The sequence below is a fragment of the Passer montanus genome, unplaced genomic scaffold (assembly GCF_014805655.1).
Source record: "Passer montanus isolate IOZ18808 unplaced genomic scaffold, ASM1480565v1 scaffold5, whole genome shotgun sequence".
In the NCBI taxonomy this organism is placed as follows: domain Eukaryota; kingdom Metazoa; phylum Chordata; class Aves; order Passeriformes; family Passeridae; genus Passer; species Passer montanus.
The window spans coordinates 6,172,810-6,196,741 of NW_024369929.1; the positions used below are offsets into that span (position 1 = coordinate 6,172,810).

The 23,932-nt window shown below is 42.4% G+C and overlaps 1 protein-coding gene across 1 annotated transcript in view; it reads left to right on the forward strand.

Annotated features, from left to right (window-relative positions):
* The first annotated feature begins 4,264 nt into the window (after nucleotides 1-4,264).
* Nucleotides 4,265-23,932, forward strand: part of MYO5A (myosin VA) — an 87,317-nt gene continuing 67,649 nt past the window's right edge. The window contains 4 exon segments of the mRNA XM_039722992.1: nucleotides 4,265-4,386; nucleotides 13,496-13,606; nucleotides 14,653-14,824; nucleotides 19,782-19,926. Coding sequence (XP_039578926.1) covers nucleotides 4,267-4,386; nucleotides 13,496-13,606; nucleotides 14,653-14,824; nucleotides 19,782-19,926 — 548 coding nt within the window. The 5' untranslated portion in view covers nucleotides 4,265-4,266.

Below are 23,932 nucleotides of genomic sequence, written 5' to 3' on the forward strand. Positions count from 1 at the left end.
GTCATGTTAAAACATTTGCCTGATAATATCAGTGAATTATATGGGATCTCCCCCAAATTGTCACCAGCAATGCTTGCAGAATAGTGATGTCTGTTCATGGAGCTGCCACTGTTATTTGCAGTTTGTTTCTGCTGCAGGGACTTTATAGCATGTACCAGATGGGTTAAGTAATGGATTACTCTTATTTTTTACATAAATAAATGATCAGATAAAGTTTTGCCAAGCTCCTGCTGTGTCAGAAATTGTGTGTAATGGCCACCATGATTATCTTTGGTTGAGCCAGAGAGCTCCAGGTTGAGTTGTAAGGGTTATACAGATGTACCCAGCTCTTAGGGTTTGCTTGTGGGGAGTTTAATTCTCTCCATGTGTTCTAATAACAAAGTAGTTTGTCTTTATGAGACCCACTGCCTAATCTGTATTGAACTAAAGAAAGCATTTTGGTTACTGAAATGTGCTTGTTGAGCCAGCTGAATTGGAGGAAGTCACACAAATGTCCAGTATCACATGGCCGCGCTGTTTCTGGGCAGCCTATTTTTAGTAGGATTTTTAAAAGCAAGAAGTGGCAGTGAGGTTAAGCAGTGGTGGTTTGAGCTGTGAGGGAAGGCAGTGTGCAGCTGGCTGCCTGCTCTGGGCTGTGCCTGGCTCAGTCTCTGCAGCAGACCTGGAGGATCTGGGGGACACACAGGATGACAGAATGGGCCAGGCTGGAGGGGACCTCCGTGGGCCACCCTCCCTGCTGGAGCAGGGCCAGCCCAGAGCACAGGGCACCAGACTGTGTCCCAGAGGTTCTGAATAGCTGAAGTGAGGGAAACTCCACACCCTCTCTGGGCAGCCTGTTCCAGTCACTGCCCAGTAAAGAAGTTCTTCCTCATATTATACTGGAACTTCTGAGCATCAGTTCCTTCCTGCTGGCTCTTGTCATACTGCTCAGCACCACTGAGAAGAGCCCGGTCCACTCTTGGCGCCTCTCCTTTAGATATTTATACACATTAATGTATAATTACTTATTATATTCATTCAGTAATTTATACGCATTCATTGAATTTGGATTTCACTCTTTGACAGCACCAAGTATACACAAAGGAAGTATTTAATTACTGAAGTTTTCTTGTGTTGCTGGGGTCTTTGACAGCTGCATTATGTGTATATGAGCACATGTACAGGTGTTGCTGGTGTGAAAGGCATCTTGGCTAGAGGGGAGATGATGGACCCAGGTTTGTTCTGTGCTGTCCAGCAGCAAGAGCTCCTCTGATGAAAGTGAATCAGGGGTTTGTTTTGTGCCTCACCTTCCCTTGCTGTGTGTGTGAAGTTAGGGATGAGCAGAGTCTGAGCTGCTGTGCCTGGCTGGGTTTTCTTTCTCGTGCTGGAAGGTGCAGAGGTTATGTGTGATCCAATGCTGTGCTCAGTGTAGTGGAGCAGTGTTTACAACTGTGTGTGTGGAGCTTGACTCTGGCAGTGAGGATCTCAACAGCTGGGCCCAGGGCCAAGGAACAGCGTTTGGGCAAGGCTGTTGTGCCTGATGCTTCATTAGCAAGCTACTCAGTGAGCTGAAGCAGCAGAATGTACCTTCTGCTTGTCTTCTCTGCTGAAATAGCAAGGAAGAGCTTCCTATCTGTGCTTAACAAAAGGTGGTTGTTGTTGCAGGAAGATGTGGTGTTATGGTCAAAAATAAACCCATGGTTCTTGGAAATTTGTATCATGTCTGTGACATTGACCTTTTTCATCAAACTGTGTCTTTCTGCTTAGTTCCATGGACCATAACCCCCTCAAGGTATGCTAGAATAGGGATGCTGTTTCTAAGAGTTTGGCTGGCTCAAATTGGTATCAAACTTTTAAGTAAGTGGGAATGCACTAGGTGTGAAATTAAACCTGTTATCTAAAAGTCATTGGAGGCAGAGCAAAATCAAAGTGTTATGAATTCACTGGCTCTTTGTACAGTACTTTCCCTTTTGCTGGCTTTACTTTGGAGCTGGAGTTGTGTGATTGGCTTCTAAGGTCTTGTTTGCCAACACCACTGGCAAGGCTTTTGGTGACTCCTGGCACAGAGCAGTGCTACACCCTTTGCCTAGGACTGCATCATTTCCTCCTTGTTCTCAGTGTTCTTGGCTTTGCTTAACCCTGAGTTTGCTTAAGGCTGATACTGCAAAGATTTCTCTTTATCCTCTGTGAGTAATCACACATTGCTTAATTTTATGCTTTGAAATTGAGCACATAAATCTGAAAGACCAAGCCCTTTATTCTTTATTTCTTCTCGTGGCAGGGAAATAACTTTGATGTCCTACAGCTGTTAGGAATGATGTGTGCAGGAAAACAAACTAAAACACCCTGGGAATGTCTCTTGTCCAGTTCTCTGAGGAAAGCTCAGTGTATGCAGCGTTGCAATGAATTAGGACCTGTCTATTTGAAGCCCAGGTTTAATGTTTAATAGCCAGAGTGTATTTTCAGCAGAAACTTCCACATTCAGGACATCTGCCACTCATCTTTTAGCACAGTCTGTGCTTGCAGTTTGCTCCAGGCAGCAGCCAAATGTGAAACATGTGTGAGATGGTTAAACTGGACTGCCCAGTACTGCACAAGCATGGAAACCACAGAGTTATCAAGCTGATGATCTTGGTGATTTGGGGACCTTCCTGGGCATCCAGGTCATAATCTGGGCCTTTTCTGTCACAGTACAGCTGCTTTGGCACAGTACAGTTGCTGCTTGCAGTATTTAGTTGTTTGTTTCTATGTGTCTGTATACAAATGAAATATAAAGAAGAAGTCAATGCTGTTAAAACCGTTTGTGTGGGTTCTGTGTGTTGTTGTTTTTTTTTTTTGGGGGGGGGTTGTTTGGTGGGTTTTTTGTGGTGTTTTTTGTTTGTGTGTTTCTTTGTTTGGGTTTTATGTTTTCTTTTGGTTTTGTTTTGTTTTGAAAGAGGCTAAGTAGTTAGTGTGGTTACATTAGAGAGTGCCTTCCTTGCTGAATTGTGGATATTAAGGAGCTGGAAGGTAAGCACAGGAAACATTAGGCACTGCTAATGAAGTTTAAAGACTTCAGCTGAATGTCTGTGGATTGCAGATAATGACCCAACTTTTAATGTGAGCATCTGCAAATTTTAATGTAAATTTTGAAGGAGGTGCAAATGGATTACTTACAGAGGCAGAGATCTTGTGTTTTACACTTTCTGTGTTCCTTAGTGGCGTGGATTTAATTTCTTTGGCCTGTTTGTTAGGAGCAACAGCAAGATCTTTCCCTGAATAATAATTCTATGGAGGGACTCAAGGCTGGGGTAAAGCTTCTTAGAATGTCGAGGGAAAAGAAAGTACAAACATAATACCAAAAAACAAGTATGAATGAGAAGTCACTGTGATCATGAATGGTTTGAGGGAGCATTGTAAAGACTAAACTGGAGCAGAGTCAGTCAGAATGCAGAATGCAGCATGCAGCTGTGATTTTGGTCTGTCAGCTCCATGCTGCTTGGTGAAAGTTGTGGTGCTTTCTAAGCATCTTGAAAGCTGTTGCATTTCCCTCACTGCTCATCAAGCCTCCATTTTTGCCTTTAACCCTGCTTCAGGTGTGGCTGTAGGTGGGTAAGGCTGTCAGGGTGATGGAGGTTGCCCCTGGCAATTAGCAGATGGGGCTGGTGGAGTTTATTTAGCTCTCAGGAGGCAGTGGGCAGGGTTGAGAGCTGACTCTTCCACACTGTGGCCTGATGAGAGCCCTGGTTTGAAGATCAAATGTAAGGGCTGAAGCAGCATTGCTTTGAAGAGCTCTCATTCTGTGTTTGTAGCAGGGTAAGTATGCCATGTGATTTGTCATGTTGTTTTCCAAGGCTGCTGCATGGGTAGATGTAAACTGCATGTTTCTAGTTTGGCAGTCCTAAATAAGGAAAAACAGGGTCTTGTCATTTGAATGATGTACATACCCATGGCCATGAGGAATCATAAACTCTTGCTCCAATTACCAGTGGTGTCCTTGAGTTCTTCCATTTGATTATCACAAGACGAGAGAGTTTTGCAACTGCTTTGTGGTCTACAGGAGGACACTCTTGAGCTTTGTAGAGCTGGAGAAATAACCTAAAAATACTATGAGGCAGTCTAACAATGAGGGAATTCATTGCCCCGACATGGCTTGTCACACGTTACTCTCTGCAGACTCCATGGGTTATTCATAAGTATCTTTAAAGCAGATGACCTCAGTTGTTTTGCTGAGGAAACCAGAGAGAGATTCCCAAGTTGCCTTTTGAGTTAGTGTACACCAGCACAAGAGAGATGGAAATATGTTCCATGGAGATTGAGCCTGTTTTGCCTGGAAAGGAAACACCAGCTGCCTCTGAAAGTGCTGAAGATTTCTGTTACAGGAGATATGGCATGGAAATAGAAGTTTTAGACTATATGTATGTTAAAGTAAGTAGAATATGTTCAATTCTTTCCTTGGTTTTAACACATGCAGGTCTGTATAGCTAAGCATGTAAGTGCTTACTAGTACCATAGTATTACAGTGTGAGAGTTTATTAATAAGGATTTATGTTGAATTTGGACTTATGATCTTGGAGATACATACGTGACTATTTCAAACATGCCAGACATTAAATTCATTGTTTAGGAGATGGTCTCACTTAGAAAAAATCTTGCAAGAGGAGAAGCAATTGCAGAAGCTGTTAGAATTTCATGTCTGAGTGCACTTCTTCCCTGTGGCAGTCTCACATACCAGAAATCTAAAGCTGATTTGAACTTTTTGCAAACAATCCATGAGAGAACACTTGTAGAGGAAAGTAGTGGAATAGTTTCTCTAAGGCTAAATGTGGTATGCTTGAAAGTTTGCTTCAGCTGCTGTGACAGGGTGCACTTTGTCCCTCTCTGCAGCCCAGAGAGCTTCCCCTGGCCTCTCCTGCTGGGGCAGGATGGCTCGGGGTGCTCCTGCTGCCCGAGGGGCTGCTGAGGGCAGGGCTGGCAGTGCAGGGGAAGGAATGGCTGCTGCTCTTGCTGGGGGGTTCTGGAGAGCAGCTCTGTGGCCGCTAAGCCCAGTTCTGCTTTCACAGCTTCCCCCAGTTGTTGTGGAGGAAGGGCAGCTCTGGGGAGGTTTGGCTCTGCTCACTGGTTTTGAGTTTGAGCTTGCCAGGTCATTCATATCAGGCCACTCTGGTTTCCTTGTGTGGGGACTGGCTGTAAATTACTGTTAATTTCCCATGAAAAACTGGTGGAACTAAATATGGCTTCATTAGATGTGCTTCACTGGTGTCAGTTTGCTGCTGTAGTGAGCAGAAAGGTGTCTGGGTGACAGCCACACTCTGGGTTACCTGAGTAAAACAGCTTTTACCGATTTAGCGTGAGTTATTCAAGGAGAACTAGTTTGAATGGTGCAACTGCATCTCAGCTGGGGCTTCTGTGTTGGCTGAACAAAAAATACTCAGTTAATCTTGGCTTTTTAAAACCTCTGTTTGGTGTTTTACTTTAAATGTGGCTTTTTGCAGGGCTAGGATTAAGTAAAAACAAGATGGTGCTTTTGGACTTGAGCTCAACTTTACAGAAGGACACTCAGAAAAGTACAGCCTTATCTACTCTCAAATATATTTCCTTTAATTTTTAACTTCTAAATTAAACTTTCACAGTTAGGTCAGCAATGTCCATGCTCCAGATGTTTTACAGTTAGTAGCAAACGCAGCCTTATTTCACCTCTGTGAGCTAGGTGAGCAGTTATGGCCCCACTATTTCTTTCTCAGTAACTTGTTCCCAGCTCCAGTGCTGTGGCACAGTGCAGTGCATCTGTCTGATCCACACAGCCCTTTCTTTGCCACGCTGCATCAGCAGGTGCTGGGTACACCAGCATTGATGCCATGGCAGGCTGCAGATGGCTCTGTGCTGGGGCAGGGGCACTGGGAGGGAGGGGAGGCTTCCTCCTGCAGGGTGTGAAGAGCCCCCAGCTGCAGCCAGCCCCTTCCACCCAGGGCAGCCCTGGGGCTGGCTGGGAGGAGTGAGGAATGAGTCAGGAATTCTGCCTCCTGACCCTGGTTTTTAGAAACTTCGGGGAAAATAGTTGTAGAAAGCTTCTGGAAGGTCTTAAATCCATCTGAGGACTTGACAAAGTGACATCAGCATTTCATTGTGTGACATCAGCATGAAAAATATGGAAGGAATGTGAGGGTCTGGACTGAATGTGGAAGTTATGTCTGTTTCTGCATTTATGCTGTCAAGTCTTTATTATGGCTTGCACCATCTTGATGTTGAAACAAAATCCTGCAGCCACTTGTTTTATTTGCCCTTACAATGTTTGTGTTATTGAATCTTAAGTGTAGACACCCATGCAGTTAATTGTGCTGAATATCTTTTTGTGCTCTTAGGTGTAGGCTATTTTAAATTTCTTTAATTGGAGCAGCATTCACTGTAAGCACAGAAACATGAAATCATGCATCCTTTTCCTAGTGAGGTTTCTTCAGTGCAGCAAGTCTCATTAGCTGAAAATTCAGGGTAGCTGCAGTTGTTTCATTTGCCCTTAAATTTCTTGTGGCCACTGCTGTACAATTCATGTAACATGTTTTTCAGGTTGGAGGAATTGTGAGTTTTAAGGCAGACTTATAATTAACTTATTTTTGAAATCACTAGCATATAATTTCTTGTTGGCCTTCATTCTGGTGGTATGGATCGAAATGCAATACAGCATTTGCTTCTCTGTGTGGGTATGACCCCAAATGAAATTTTACATGAGTCAGAATATTTTCCTGTCTCTCAGCCTGAGGTAGGCGTCACACTTCTGCTCGGTGTTTTTGCAGCTCTTATTGTGGTTTGTTTTGTTATTCAGCTGTTTTGTGTCTTAGGCAGTGTCCAGAGCATTGGTGGGTTTGATCTCACTGTTTCTGCCATCTTTTCTGGAGATTCTTCAGAGCTGCATTCATTCCTTTGACATCTCTAGAAATCAAAACTCTTTCAAACACAAAATTTTCTTCAGATTTTTTTTCTCATTGTGATTCCAAGAGTTTCCTTGTGCATGGTGGAGGATGCAGTGCCTTACCTGCTACCTGTGAGCCAGGTGTGCAGACCAATACCACTGCTGTGCAAACTCACAGTGTGACATCCTAGGGGGTAGCTCAGAGCCTGGGTCACTGCTGTCCCCTGGATTCTGTTTGGGAGCTCTGCTTGTGGCTGGTCAGGGAATTCCATGAGACAGAGTAACACAGGGCTTTTGATCTTCCTGTGAGGTCAGCTAATTCTGTGGGATTGTTGTTCAGATAAAACATTAATACTCATTGTCACTTATGTTTCCCCTACTGTACATCATGATAAAAATTTATTTTCAAATTAAGTCAGGCTCTAAATATAAGGCCTTAAACTCTACAAGAGGTTTGTAAATGGGTCTTGTTGAGCAACAAGACAGAAAATGTGCTCCATGCCCAAAGAGTGCTACTGCCTTTAAGAAAACTATAATTTCTGCTTGGATTTTTTTTTCCAAATTAATGATTCCATTTCCCTCTGGCGCTAAGAAGAATGAAGATGAGTCGGTCAGAGGTTTTGCAGCAGCCCACTTGTCATGGGGATGCTTTACTTTCCAGTCGTTACTTGGCATTCTTGTGAGAGAAAAGTCCTGTCTGACTTTTCAGAGTGCAGGCAGCAGCAGCACCCTGGTAGCAGGAGTGTCCTTGGGACTGCCCGTGCTTCGCAGGATGGGTGGCACAAATTTTACTGGTTCCAGCAGTGGAAGAAACAGGACTTCCTCCTGTGTGAGTGATCTTGATCTTTTTGTAGGAGATCCAGACTGGTCAAGTCAAGACTTGTGTTTGCCTGTTACTCAGCTGGCTCTTGATCTGCTTGTGTAGAGCTTATAAAAACTAAACTGTGCTCTTTCAAGTATTTCTAGGCTCAGCATTATTATCTTTGGTGGTGGCACTGTGAACCAAGCATAGGGGAAGATATGAAGCTGAAAGGAAATTGTTCTAGCATCAAATTGTGTTTTCAAAGCAACCCAGCCAAGGAAATCCCAAGAAATCCTTTTGTAATAACTTTGCATTTTGCAAAGATCGGTTCAACACTGCTGCAGTGTCAACTTTGATGACTTTGTGCTCTGTTTTGTTGTTACCCCTTACTAGCAGAGAGACTTCCTTTTCCAGCCTAGCAATGCAGCCTGCTCTCCAGGTGGCCGTGTTCAGTCAGCAGCAAGTTCACACTGAATAATTTTGGTGTTTTTCCAGCCTAGCGATGCAGCCTGCTCTCTCCAGGTGGCCGTGTTCAGTCAGCAGCAAGTTCACACTGAATAATTTTGGTGAAATTTGGCTTTGACTTTCACCAGCTGTTGCTGTTCCACTGGCTCCTTCAGCTGCTGCTGCCAGAATTGGCGGTGTCTCTTTGATCCAGACATAAATGAGCTGCTTTATTCCTGCCCAGACCCGAGATCCTTCTTGAAAGGAAGGGGGGCAATGACTCTCATATTCCTTTTCATGGTTAACATGTGAAAGACTGTGGTTTTTGAGGCTGTCTGTAAATAAAAAAAGAGATGATCTCTGCTGGAGTGAAAATCATACCAGTTCACTCGTATGTGTAGGTCATGCTGAGAAACTTGGGACAGCTTTCTCTGAGTTGAAATTTCCTTTTTCAAGGATGTAGCTCATTTAATGAACGCTTTGAGCTCTGAGGCACAGAGCTGTTGAGCTGGGAAGATAGCTGTATCTCCTCCTTCTGTGTTCGTGATTGTGCAATGGAAGTAGGAAACGATTTGCCTGCTGCCGAGACTGCTGAGCCCTTGCATTGCTAATTCCGTGCTGTCAGCAGTGTCAATTAGTACCTCAAGAGGTTAATATCTCAGCAGAGAGGCTTTGTGAGTCATGTGGTCCCATTTGATAGATAATTGTTATAGTCTGCTGATTTCTCCATGTGATCTAAGATGAAATCACGAGGTATGACAGAATACTCTGATTTTCTATTATATTTTCTTATTATGTAAAATTGTAGTAATCCAGCCAACCTTCTGACCCACCAGTAAGATGTGAAAACTTCTGTGTTTGTTTTCTGCTGTGAACTCTTTCAAGTTGCCTTATAGATGTCTATAACCTATTGCCCAGCTTGTCCTTCCTTGAACAAAGCACAGCACTTCACACTTCCAGGGGATTTTTGAGATGCTGCTTTCTTTATGTTGGTCTGCTGAGGCTGGAAGAGAGTCTAGGCAGGAAACGGAGATCTGAAATAGTCCTGTCATTATGCATTTAATTATTTATTTTTCTTCTGAACTCCAGGGCATCTCCTTGGTATCCCTTCTGTTTTCATTCTGACTTTGGAGCTGGTTGGGGTTAAGAGGTGCTGGAGGAGCTGGAGATGCCCTTTGTTGCAGGGTGGGAGGATGGATGTGCTGTGTGTCCTCCCCAGCTCTCCCATCCTGCACCTCCAGTGACACAGGAGATCAGCAGTGTTGAGCCACCACTGAAGGAGGATAGCAAAGCTCATTTATTTCAGCCAAATCAGTACCAAAATCAATACTGATTACTGATCAATTACTGAAACTAACAGCCAAGTCAGTACTGAAATATAAAGTGCAAGTGACACTAGTGGTAAACTCGGGCTGACATGAAAACTAGCAATATTTATCTAAAATTTTATTTCATGGCCTTTCCTGCAGTAAGTCACACTTGTATCTCCCCTGTCAGAAGTTTTATTTTGGTGGTTCAAAATTTGACTTGAACTACCACGAAGAGTAATGTATTTATAGATCATAATTAGGATGATTAAATTAAAATTCATTTGACTCTTGCTGTAATTTATATTGTCATGTCAGTGCTAGAATTTTAGACAGCCTAGTCATTTTTAAACTAGAATTTCCTTACCTTTTTAGAAGGCTGATTTGTAAATCAGTAGCTCTAGAATTTGATCTTATTTTAGCCTTATTCTAATGTTGTTATAACCTTATTTTATATACTAGTAAATAAAGAGGGGTGAATAGCAGATATCAGAGTAAGGTATTTCCCATAAGAGGCCCTTGGTCCTGTTTCCACCAGTGTTGGTGCTTTGTTTTCCTCTGTAGGGTTGGATCCCAGTAAAGGCTAGGCAGCAATGGAATTTTAGTATCAACTCATTATATAAAAGCATTATCATTTTGCAAAACATTCTGCTAAGTTAATGAGGTGAGAATGTTGAGAAATGATTCAGTACTTATAATTAGGAACATCTCTCTCTTTCCTCCCACCCATTCCTTTTACCAGGTGTTTTCTTTGGCAGGGATTTAAGGCTAGGCACTGGTTCTGGAGATGAAAAGCTACAGCCTGGTGCTCATAGGATGGCTTTAATATCTGTAGGGTTGTGTCATGAAGGTTCTGCTGTCTGTAGTGGCTCTGTTTCTATGGTGATCTGTTTTCTGCCTTCTCTTTCCTTCTCTAGATGGTATAAAATGCACAGTTTTAGCTGGATAAATTAAAGATGCCTATTCCATGCTGCCACAGATTGCAGAGTTAGAAACTGCTACACAGCGTTTGCTGCTTCAGGTTGTCAGCATTTGTCTTTCAGGCTGCTGCCTTCCTTAGGTCAGGAAACTTTTCTTTGTGTGGCCTAAGGGAATCCAGCCTGCTGATTCCTTCTGCTAGACAGCATTTAAATGCTTTCCTCTTGCACATTTACTTTGCTTTCTGTTAATTCCTCGGAAGGAATATCCTATCAGAAGTTCTGGGGGTGGGGAACTTCTGCTGCATCTTGGGGATACAACCTGGTCAAAGTGTGGTATGCATTCAGCCTTCAGCTGTGTCTGATGCTGGAGCATCTTTTGTTAAACTGAAAAAAATTATCTGATTTCTGGCAGGGTTTTGTTTTTTAGCTTTTCGTTTTGGTGTTTGGTTTTTTTTTTTAAATAAAAGAATTCTGAGGACAGGTGTATTGTGCTATGTTTGAGTATATGGATCTTGGGAATTTTTGATTTTAGGATTTGAAATTACTATTATATGAAATAATGAGTTTATGATTTATGAAGTTTTACAAAATATCTTTTGTTTCAAACCAAGTGGAAAGGAAAGAAAACATTGTTCCTTAGCATGCTCCTTGGCTTTAATATGGCACCTCTACTGTCAACTCCTGTTTAATTATTTTGGACTTACTATAGTTTCTGTGGGTTTGTGCTTGCATTGCACATACACTTGTAAGCACAGACCTTCATTTCACCCAAGGTTCCTTGCTTTGTGAATTGGGGATCCAGAAGGGCTGAAACCAGCTTATCCAAGTGCCCAAACCCTGCCTTCTGCTGCTGCTCTTCATTGTTATACCGTGCTCTGTAACTGGCAGGAGCACATTCTGAGTAATTGTTTTGGGCATCTTCTGTTTTTCAAATCATTTATCTCATGGGGAGTAGGGAAAAAGATTATATAAATAATAAAGCAATGTAGCACTTCTGCACTCAAAACACTAGCAAATACATATGAAACTAACAAAGAAAAAAAAACCCCAAGCCTCACAAGCACAAATTGACTACAAATAGCAAAGCTTCTTGTCTTGGTATAAAGTAGATTCGTAGGGCTGGCAGTGACACCCAGTGAGGATGGAGAAAGGCCAGGTGTGGGAGCATGACATACTGTGCAGTGGAAATGATGAAAGTGAGTTTTTTATTTATTTCATTCTCTTTCTCCTTTCACTTGGTTCATGTGTGTGGGCTCTGTGCAGGAGCTCTGGGGATGAAGACAGTGCTTTGAAGGCTGCCGTGTGTTGGGTGTAAAAGCCATTGGTTTAGGCTGTTGTACATTACCCATCTGCAGTGTTCTTGGGGATCATCACAGGTATGGAAAACAGATTGCTTCCTGAGGTTCAGAATTGCTGCAGGAGCTGAGCCTCCCTGGCAGCTCAGCTGGGCAGGTGGCTTCCCTCTCCTGGGGCTGGGTGGCCACAGCTCTGCAGAGAGCAGCAGGAACAGCTTCCCAAGGGTTTTCCTGGGAAGGCAGTGAGAAACACAGAGAGAAGAGGAGAAAACAATTCTTATCTCTATTCACCGCTCCTCTTTTTGCACATGTGGAATGTGTTATGGAGATTGTTTACCCAAAGTGATTTGTTAACTGGACACGGGTGAAAGTCGTTTTGAGTGATCCAATCACTGTCTGACTGTCATGGGTTTTTCTTTAGTAAAGTTTTAATATAGTATTAATGTAATATAGTATAGTTTTAGTAAAGCAATTGTTCAGCCTCCTGAATCATGGAGTCAGAGCACATTATTTGCCATGTGGGGGACACCCTGATACAATAGTCCTGCTCCCCAAACTGCTGCTCAACACATTTTATCAAGCCCTGTCTTGCAGCAAGAAAGCAATATGAAGTTTTTCATGAAGTCTTTCAGAAAATCCCTAGCAGAAACGAGCAGTTTCCACTTCTCTGTAGTGGGAAAACTGGGTTAATAAGGGGAAAAAAAACCCTTCAGCATTCTTTGAGGCAGAGGAGGCTATACAAAAAGAAGTTGTGTAAGATTAGGTGGTGAAGCTGTATGACTAAATGCAGTTTTCTCTGCCATCAAATGCTTTGACAAATATAGTTATTAAAATATAGTTATTTTGAAATGAGTTAGTGGACTGAGAATGTTTTGCAGTGAGGTGCATGAACACCTCCAGAGCCAGAAGCTGCTTTGTTTGCAGAGGTGGTGGGTGTGGTGTGATCTCAGTGCTCTCTAGGCATAGCAGGGGCACTGCTTCAGGAACTTCAACATATTAAAAACATCACAGCTTTTTCCTCGTTCTACTCAAGAGCTGTTTTCATATCTGTGTGTTTGCATGTCCATGTGACTCTCTAAGTGACCAGCTGGTTTCCATACATCTTTAATTGATTCTTGAATATGGGGTAACAATTCTATCTTCACTCACTGAAAAATATGAATATTCTTGCTGGTTTTGAAAACAAATATGTTTGCACTGGGTCACTTTTATGAATAAAGTTTTAATGAAAATGGTTGCTAATGGGAATCTGGTTTGTTGTTGGGTTTTTTCTTTTATTTGGAGGCCTTTTCCACCAAATCTTTCAGGTTTTTTTTTTCTTTTGGCATTCTGAATATAATCAGTTTTAAACTAGCCATGTTTGTAATTACAAAGGAAGAGCTTTAACACTTGATCAGGCAGCTTTGCCTAAATTAATACAGATGGGGCTGAAGTATTCTCTTTGGGGAAAAAGAAGACAAAAATGGCTCTATAATATTATGCTATAAATGCATTTAGAACCTACTCAAAAGAGTTGCTCCAAATAATCTTTATGGATAGACAAATTTTTGATCTTTCTGAAAATGCTGATTTTTTTTTTTTACTTTGTAGATTTTCAGCATTGAATATGTATCTTGGAATACCTTCTGCATGGAAAATGCCTTTTTCTCTCTGTGTAGGCAATAAAATTATGCTTGTGCAGCCATTTATCAATAGAACAAGTTATTCACCTTAGATGTACTAATTAACTTGCCTCTTGCTTAAGGCTTTGTCTGTTAAACATGTATTTAAAAAAGAAAAAAAAATAGTGTCATTTATTTCAAAGATTTAGCTATAGTGCAACCAAAGCTCACGAATCTTTTGCTGTTGTTGTTTTACTGCAGTATGCCAGGGTTTGGATCCCTGATCCAGAGGAGGTATGGAAGTCAGCAGAACTCCTCAAAGATTATAAACCTGGAGATAAAGTCCTTCAGCTTCGACTAGAAGAGGGCAAGGTAAGTCTGTGTATTGTTTGTAAGCTGATAGTTCTTGTTCTCAACCTGAGTCTGTTGTTTCTATTGCAGGAAGCTCTACTGTCAAAATATATCTGTACTTAGGTGTGTGCAGTTGGTTTTGTCCACTCACTTTCTGCAGCATTTTTTTGGTGTGATAAATTTTACTGTTTAGTTACAAAAATCAGTTTTGGCTTGTTTTTAAAATAAATTAAAAAGCAGTTGTTTTTATCCACTGTCTGTTACGTTCAGTGGCATCATCTTTTTCTACTTATGCCATCAAACATATAGCCCTGGTTTGCTATTCCAGGGAGACAGGGTTGCTAGGAGAAGAGTGTTGCAGGAAAGAACTGTGACTTTTAAGTTGAACATAACCAGCAGAAATTAATAAAGATAAAAAAGGCAAGGATTAAGGGCATTACAAAGAAGGTGCTATGTACTGTGTTGAGAAATTATGACTTGTCCTTGTACAGCTAACATCCTTTGAGTTGTTTTTTTTTATGGAAATAGCAGGTAAATAAAGTGATTTTAGATCTAGAGACAGATGCAATTAGAACATCTATATTAGAGATGAATTTATATCTGAAAAAGGTTCTAAGCAGCATTTTTCAGTGTTTGTGTTTTTCATGGTGTTCTGCCAACATTCCCATGTTGTGTTACTGTGTATGAAGCTGGCTGTAGATTGGTAGGAATCTTCTTCCCCTGCCTGTTCCACTCAAGAGGAAAGCAATAGGGAAAAGATGGTTGTATTTATGATATAGTGTATTTTGGTTTATATAATAAAAGATATGGCAGCAAAACCATGGGGTTTGCTTAAGTAATAGTCTAAAAAGATGGTGTCTCTATGCAGTTGTCCATATAGAAAACCCCTGTGGGAAGTTTTAAGTGACATTTTTGGAGAAAGAGCTGCTAACTCACATCACCAGAGATCAGAAATCTTGCATTGTGGTTTCTTTACCTTGCGCATGTTTTGGTGGGAGGAGCAGCTGGAGGAGCTGAGGGAGTCAGGCTAGCCAGCAGCTCTTTGCAGGGTGCCCATTTGTTTTCAGGACCTAGAGTACAGCCTCGACCCAAAGACGAAGGAGCTGCCGCCCCTGCGGAACCCCGACATCCTGGTGGGTGAGAACGACCTGACTGCACTCAGCTACCTGCACGAGCCTGCCGTGCTGCACAACCTCAAAGTTCGCTTCATAGACTCCAAACTCATCTACACCTATTGTGGCAAGTACTGTCTCTCATGCCATCACTTTGCACAGAATGCCCTGGACAGGGAAGGCAAAGCTGTCTGTTGATGTGTCTGCCTTTAACCTAAAATCGTTCAGTGACAGGACATGCTGGACTGTTCTTAGGGAACTCACTGTGTTTGTGGTCACTAACAGGCTGGAGAATGTTGAGGTTCAGGGAAAACTGACTTCAGTGTGTGTTCCTCTAGCTCCCCGATGGAATCTGTTTATAAACTGTGTATTCAGCAGTTTTTGTTTCACAGTGGGATTCCTGTCTGGTTGGTGTTCTCTGTAGGCTTGCTCAGGTTGGGCTGGGTGGGAGGAGGCCAACACACTGCAGATGCAGGAGCTGCCTTGCTCTTTGGTGGATATGTTGCCCACCTATAGTTGCTTACCTCTGCACTGAGCTCCTCTATCTCTTTTAGACTACATCAGTTTATTTTCTTTTTCATGTTTTCCAATCTGGGTAATTACAGAAGTGAATTTGTAACAGTTCATGAGCCGTGGATTGTCTTATCACAGTTACAATTGATCTTGGTTTTAAAAATAACATTTAACTCACAGCAGAGGTTACCCAAATTTGTAGCTGCCTGTGGTATTTTCAGATGGCCAGAATGGAGGAAAGTTACTTAAATAATCACTTTGTCATAAGCACAAAATTGCAACTGCATGGTCTGTTTCAAAAATAAACATTGTGAGGTAGTTTAAGGTTTGCTTCTGGGCTTTTATTCTATGTATGCATATGTTCCTTTTAAATATCTTTGTTTAGTCAAAATACACTGCTAGCTTTTAACATAACTTTTCAGTAAGACAGGCAGCACATTAAACATGTTGTGATGGACAGACAGAAGCATTAACATCCTGCCACATTTTGCTCACTTCTGGCTGCTCCTAATCTGCAGATGCTCAGCAGGGCACATCTGTTCCCAGTCCTGCTCTCAGCAGTGACCAGACCACAGGGGCCTGGATCAGCCTTTGCCACCCCTGCTTGCAGCCAGACCTCACTCCACAGGAGTGGGTGATGATTCACACCACATCTCATCCAGTCGTGCACTCAGAGCACAGAATAATTCAGGTTGGAGGAGGCCTCTGGAAGTCTCCAGTGAAGCTTCCTACTTGGAACAAGTCTGACTAGACCAGGTTGCTCAGGGTTTGGACCAGCTCAAGTGTCTGGGTGTTTGAGTATCTCCTCTCTGGGTTAACCCTGCTGGGGGTGCACCTTGTGGTCCCAGCACTGGGAAATCACCTCAGCTCCCCCCGAACAGACATCATCTGTGTTTCTCTCCCAAGTGCCCCCATGGCAAAGCTCTTGTGTGAAAGGGCTTTTGTGCAAATGGAGCCTCATGGCCTGAGCTTGTAAGGGGTTCTCAGTTTCATGGTCCCCTAACAACACCATACCCCCTCCCACAAGCCTGTCTGGGCTGTGTCCTGGCTGCTTGCAGGACTCTGTGTTGAGCAGCTTTTAAGAGGCTTTCAAAAGGAATGTGTTGTCTGTCGGTTGTGTTTCCCTGTGTTTGGGAAAACATGAAAAAAGTATGTTTCAATTATTCCCCAGTGCAGCTGTAGTTGTGGTTTTGGCTGGTTTTATCATTTCTCCTGGGGCTGGGAGGCCTTTAGCTCTCCATGGCTGGGTCTGCCAAAGGGCCTGGGATGGGGGAGCTGGCTCAGCTGGTTTGCTTCCAGACAAGACCAAGTGGTTCTGGGAGCTGCTTGGATGTTTGTCAGAAAGGAGAGGAGCCAGCAGTGTGGGGGCTCCTGGAGCTCAGAGGGAAGGAGGTGCTGGAGGCTCAGCCCTGCTGAGGAATGTGGTGTGCAGTGGTTTATTCACTGGGGATGTTGGCAGGGCTGTGTTGTGTTACAGGCTGAGCAAAATGGAGTTGGCACATCAGCCTCTGAAAACCCGATCCTTTGCCACAGACATCCATCCACCTTTCAGACTTCTCCATTAGTTCCCATCCTGCCGCAGGTTCCTTCCCCTCTGCAGAGATTACTGCCTTGGAGCTCAGCCTTGGGGGCTGCATTTGCCTCCTCACTGTGGCTCCCACCTTAGCCAGGTCAGCTCAAATAGCCTGTGAAGGTGGCTTGGGCTAACCCAGTTTATGCAGCCCAAAGGAGAACAAAACCCCTTCAATCCATCAAGAGAATCACAGTAACAATATTCTCAACAGTAGAACTGGAAAAGGAAGGAATGGATGGATTGTTGTCCAGGGGCCTAGAAATTAATCCAACCATGCTGTCTTAGTGTGATATGTCAAATGGATATTAAATTCTTTGAAATTTCACTTTGAAGTAATTAAAACTTTTAAACAGAAAACCTGCTGATTTCTCGATTTCAAGTCAGTCTTTCACCAGCAATTCAGAGGTGGTTTATAACTTTGCTTTACTGTGGGAAACATGAAATGAGGAATTAATGAAGGAAGTTGAAAAGTTGCAAAGGAAAATTTGAATGCTCACATGGAGAAACTGCTATGGCTGTGATGAAAACTCTGTGAATCTTGCTGGTTAGTTCAGGTTAGTAAAAAGTACTGCCTTCTATGCAGGAGAGCAGACTTTAATTGACATTAATAAATTGCTTATGTTTATGTCCAGTTTGGCCACAGATGGGTGAGGGGTGAGTATGTTCAAGGTAAAAGAATTAGATAGGCTTACTTTGAGCATATATAAAGAAGACTAGCACAAAGAGTAGCCAGAGTTCAACTTAGTGTAATTGTAAGAACAAAACCACACATAAATCTGATTTAGGAAGGCCATATTTCTTAAAATAGCAATATGATTTAGCAGAGATAAAGAGAACTTATATGTAAATTAATCTGGATTATAGCCCTGTGAGGCAGACTGATTTCAAAGTTCTACAGAAAGCAAATAATTCCTAACTCACTTGTTTTGGTTATTTCCAGATGGTAGTTGCTTGTAGATTTTACAGATTGCTACTGAAGTGTTTTAATATGATGGAGACTCATCACGGGGCTGCTTGTTCCCAGTTCAAGGGTTTATTTTTGCCAGCATAACCAAAAGCAGGAGGGAATTGTTGGAAGTCTCACACAGATTTTTGTAATGTCTCTTTGATGAGACTTGCAGGCCTGAGAGGCTCAGCTCGGTGGTGCACTGTATTTCATTTTTTGCTGCTTTTCTAAGGGCAGATGCTAAAAATTGACACACAAAATATTCCTCGAGTCTTGTAGGACTGAGGTCACTTCCTGTCCCTAACCCCCACTCTGATTTTTTGGTTCATCAGTACAGCATTGGAACTTGGCATGAATGTTTATAGAGGTTTTTCACTGGAGCTCCTGAGTCACTTCAGTGAAGTCGTGGCTGATGGAAAAACACAGACTCTCCTCACATGGGCGTGTCAAGACATAAAACTTGCTGTGTGTTTGAGGAAATAGATCAAGGTCTCTCAGATCTCTCCCTAAAACATATTCTCTTGTTTAATGTTTTTGCTATGGTTTGTGCTTGATCTATAGATGCATGAAAGGGTTTAGAAATTGGTTGATGCTCCCAGCAGTGCCAGACTGCAAATGCTTTCATTTCCTTTCTCCCAGCTTTTACATGGAAAATTTCTTAGATAGACATCACAAGACTGTAATCTGCACAGAGCAGAGAGCTGGGATCAGCACTGAGGAAGTCTGTGTGTGTAAGAGTGAATTTCAGAGTAAAATTAGAAGCAAGTTGAGTGCTATGGAAACGCTTCTGAGGCAGGTTCTTCAGGGATGGATTGTCCAGGCAGTCACTGTGCAGCCATCTGCAACTGCATTGGCACACTTAGGCACCAAAATACATACTCAAAAGAAGCAATTCTGTTCTTAAACTGTCCACAGTTAAAATTAGAGGGGTTGTTTTTCCCCCTCATCACCTTGTCAAGGTAAGGAAGACTTGCCATGTCAGGGGGGCACAGCGTGCCTCTCACAGCTGGCTCTCACATGGTCTCACTGGTCAGTGTTTCCACCCCTGCACAGAGCAAATAAATTTTCCCTACTTGTTGTAAAGGCTGCAGGAGAGAAAGTTATAAGGAATCTTTGTCAGGTTATCCCTGTGGGTAGAGCAATCCTGATTTCTCATGAAAAAGAGAATTGTCCCAAAAACTTTTGAGGTCTCACTATTTGTGACAAGGAAGCTTGTAAAGAGTAAGACTTAAGTTTTCCTGTGCAGGGAGAGTAAAAGAATGGCATGAATTTAGAAGTGCTGTGGTGATGAGCTATATTGAAAAAAACAGATATGTGTTTAATTGGTATGGAAAAACTAGGAAATGGGAGGTGTAAGTACATGCTCAGATGTATCAGATGAGGGTGTTCTGATGCCTTCTAGAGCTGTAATTGCCTAATTTCCTGACAGGACTGGGTGCTGCTCTGTGTCAGCCTTATGAAATATGTCTACTTGTTGGTTTTTCTGATGCCTTTGACCAGGAGGTTGTCCTGCCTGATTGGCAGAGGTGCCCTGGAATCCAAATTACACTGTTGCTTATTACAAAAACTGAGGATGTTATTGTTTCACAACAGCTGAAGGGTTAACACACTGCACGTACCCAAACTGGCAGTCAGTGAGACCACCCAGTAGTTATACTTCACAAATTACAGTACCACGGGTAATTCAGAGTAAACCACAGGGAAATGCAATGCACATTCATTGGTTTACTGCACTGAACAGGCAGTATTTCAGTCTGCACATTCTGAATCTTTTTAGACTGTGCATGCTAGCTTTAGAAAAGGCACATAGATAGAAAAGGTATAAAGTTGTCCCTGATGTGTTTACCAAAGCGGTTTAGAAGTCAACTCGTGGTACTTTGTGTGTGCAGAACTTTATTCAGAATAAAGATCTTCTGAAGTCAGTAATATCAGATCCTTATTCTTTAACATTTTTAGAAATATTAGAACAATAGTTGATTTTAAAACAATTTTTGTTTGGGTTTTTTTTTGAAACAACTATTAATAATTTCTTTTGTTTAATTTCCTTTGTAGGTATTGTTTTAGTGGCCATAAATCCTTATGAACAGCTGCCTATCTATGGGGAAGACATCATCAATGCCTACAGTGGCCAGAACATGGGGGACATGGATCCACACATCTTTGCAGTGGCTGAGGAAGCATACAAGCAGATGGCCAGGTTTGTAGACCAGAGTCTCACTGTTTTTCTGAAAGGAATAAAACAAAGTTTCTGGCTGATGCTCTTTAATTTATAGCTTGTGAAATATTTTGCAATATCTGTCTTTTATCCAGTGTTTTAGTACATTTCACAAGGGGAGGAGTTGCCTAAATTAGTGAACAGTAAAGCTTTATAAATGCTGTGGAGATCATGGCCACTGACACTTAGCAGGAATTACCACAGATCTTGTCACTATTTAGGTCTAAAATTAGCCCTGTGCTTTATATGATTATATTTATTTCATTTGATTACCAAAATAAAGAGATATTTTTTAATTGTCAGTGGATTGTTAAAGAGAAAAGGGCCAGGTTCTCAGCTGTTTTGTGTTTGTGTGTGACACTAACAAGAGAAAAGAAATCACTGGGCTTATGAGTGCTATTATAGGCTCCTGGTTGTGTCAGTAATGCCCCAGCTATGTAATCTGCCTGTGGCTGTTGTTGACTGGAATTAAGAGGGAGCAGAGGGACGATTGCAGAGTGTGCCTGGAAACTGAGTCTCTAAGGACACTGCAACAGCTGTGCAGGAAATCCTCATTTTGTTAGATGTTGCATCAAAATGAGCTCGTCACCCAAGGGCAGTGGTTAGCAGGAACTTCTTCCTCTTAGCCCCAAGAGCCTTCAGCAAGGAGAGCTTTTGAAATACTTCATTTCTAGGATAAAGGTCTTTTGGGCTGCTGTGTGGTCTTTGTTAGTAGGATGCTCCTGGTGTCCTCACTGGTTAGCTTCAAGCTGTTGGTATTGTTTTCCTTGTTGGCAATACAGCTCATGATCAAATTAATCAAGTAAAACACTGAAAGATCTCTGGATTGTTTGTGATGGCTCTTAAGCTAAACTGCAGGTGAGGGAGGCAAGGTTAGAATGGGGTGAAAATTATAAAATCTTCATGTTTGAAGTCAGCTATCTGTTCATTTAAGAGTCTTTATGACAGCTAGAATGGATAAAATGTTTGTCACGTGCACATCTGAATACAGTTATCTGCAATACCCAGATAACAGATAATTTCAAAAGAAAACAGTTCAGTGCAACATTTCATGGCTTAGGGTAATTGCAAAAGAGCCAGTGTTTCAAAAATACCCTTATCTTGGTTTAACTCCAGCCAGCAACTCAGTACCATGCAGCCACTTGCTTACTCCCTCCCTCCCTCACTGCGATGGGGAAGAGAAACTCGTGGGTTGAGATAAGAACAGGTTAATAATTGAAATAAAGTAAAATAATACAAAATAATAGCAACAGTACTAGCAATGAAAGGAAAAGAGAGAAAGAGGAGTAAAACCCAAGAAAAAGAAGTGATGCACAGTAAAATTGCTCACCAGCTGCTGACCAATGCCCAGCCATTCCCCAAGCAGCCATCAGCTGCTCCCAGCCCACTCTCCCAGTTTATATCCTGGCCATGGTGTTCCTGGGTGTGGACAATCCCCTGGCCAGCTGGGGTCAGCTCTCCTGGCTGTGCTCCCTCTCAGCTCCTTGTGCACCTGCTCACTGCCAGAGCCTGAGGCTCTGACAGCCCCTGAGTGCAGGTGAGCACTGCTAAGGTGTCACTGTGGTGTCAGCATTATTCCCAGAACTCCAAAATTCAGCACTGCACCAGCTGCTAGTAAGAAAATTGCCTCTATTCTAGCTGAAACCAGGACAGCTCTACACCCACACTCTTGAATGGCAGAGATATCTGCCTTACTTCCTTTCTGCTCAGAAAATAGATTATAATCTGGTGTGGAAATACAAAGGCAAAGCTGTGTGTTACGATAGTCAATTCTTCGTGTCTCTTTCGTCACTGCTGTTTTAAACAGACTTGGTTCTCAAGTCCCTCTAAAAGCTGTACAAAATAAAACTTTATTAACCTTATTTTATGTCTGAGGCTTGGTACAGTGGTTTGAAATTATAGTCAGTGATGGCTGTCATCCCAATTCACAGAATTTTTGTTCTTGATAGTAACCAGGGGAAGTAAGAGGAGAGGGACGTGTCCCCACTGGCCGACTCTAACCCCTGACTGCAGTGGGCTTGCCTCTCACTGGTGCTGAAATACCAAACTGCTGGATCTCCTGTTCTGTGTGCCTGTGCAGTGCAGATGTCTGTCTGCCACCGCTGGCATTCTCTGCTGCTGGGCAGACTCGGGGGGCTGAGATTTTGGCTGGAGTTCCTAAATACCTGCTCTTCAGCTCTCGCTGCAGCCTCCGGCAGTTCTGCTGTCCTGAATAACAACAAACAAATGTGTGAGGAGTTCCTTTTTGAAACAAATTATGAGAAATTATATGACTGTGGAGATTAGCTTAAATAAGTCTTCTGGGTTATTTAATTAATTACTTTAAGTGTCTCTATTATAAACAATTTGTTATTCTTTTATGACTGACAGTACTTTCATAGTTGCAAAACGAAATCTGGGCACACAATGCAACTGAAAAATAATTCTCTACACTGAAGTAAAAATTCAATTGTTTTAGCTTTTCAATGCTTGTTTCCTTTTCTATTTGTTTGGGGATGTTTTTGCCTTGTTTTTAAGAACTTTTTCTGTCATTACAACATACTGGTTTTGGTCATTGAATTTAGTTTTCTATTGCTGTTTACAGTTACTAAATCCCACCCTTTAACTTCACTGATGTTTTTTATACTCTGAACAAATCACCTTTTTACTTCTGAATTATGAAGGTAAAGAAAACATTTACATTTTTACAAGTTTTACATTTCTGCAGCTGACTATTTAAAAATGAAAATCAGATTGTCTGCGACTGTTGTATTAACATTTTAATAAGTGTGTTGCATATTCATGTGGTAGCTAGTCATATGGCATTAATCTGCATTTATGTGTCTAATTGGTGAGATTTATTTTTCTCTTGTTTCTGATCTTTCCTAACTCCATGTTTCAATGATCACTGGAATAATTAGTCATGATGCTCCTATCCTTAAGGCTTCAGTGAGCTCTTCTAAATATTTACTCCTTAGGTCTTCTTGTTAATTTATAATTTAGTGATTTAGAGTTTGTTCTTTCCAGCTTCATTGCTTCATCTGCTGCAGCTGAGAAGCTCCATCCATGTGCATGGTTAACGAAATGGTCTCTGGAGCCTTCTTCAGCCAAAGAAATGCCCCACGGCAGAAATCTGGAAACCAGTGATTAAATATTTGCATTGTGTTTTCAGAGGAAAATACAGTGCAAAAATATTGCCCACTGGAGTGACAGGGATGAGCTCACATCTGGCTTGTGCAGAGAAGTGATGCACAGCAGTTGCTTGGGGTTGACTGCAGTGCAAAGCAGCACATAAAGACACCTTTGCATGTGGCATTTCCTGCTTAGTGGGAGCCAAATGGTGGGGTACATGCTGCTGGAAGTGCTGGGGCTGTTTGAGCCTCTTTATTTCCTCTTCCTACAGCAGTTCTGTCTCCAGTTTCCAGTGGAGGGTTAGTGGGGGGGAGCGTGGCTCATCTTTACCCGTAGCCAACAGTAAAATAAGTGGGTAGTCTGCTTGGTAGCTCCTTGTCTCTTTCAGTGCAAGAAAACATGCGCAGCTCTTAAGACTATTCTCATTTTGGACTATTATTGCTTTCCTTTTCCCCTTTCCCTTCTCTTCCTCCCTTGTAATCTGTGTCTTTGTACCTGTTTCCTTTTCCCTCTCCATCTCCTGCTGCTGCTCTGCACAGACTGACAGCTTTGTTTCAGACACCTTTCCTCTGCTGTGCCTAAAATAAGCAATGCTCTAGTTTTACAACTGCACTTCAAGTGTGCCAGGCTTAGGGCTCTGAGTGCTTCATCCTCACCAGTAACTGGGTTTGGGCTGTATGAGCCTCCAGACTGAGGGTTTGGAGCACATCTGCTCTGTCCAGGACTGTCCAGTGGGAGGGCGCAGGGTGATGCAGCTGGGGACGTGTCCACGTGGTTCTTGTGCAGAGTGGTTTGGGTCTGTAGGTGCAGCTCTGACAAGCTGTGCTTTTGGAGAGAGCTGGGACCTGCACTCAAGGGCTCTCCTCAGCCATGGCAG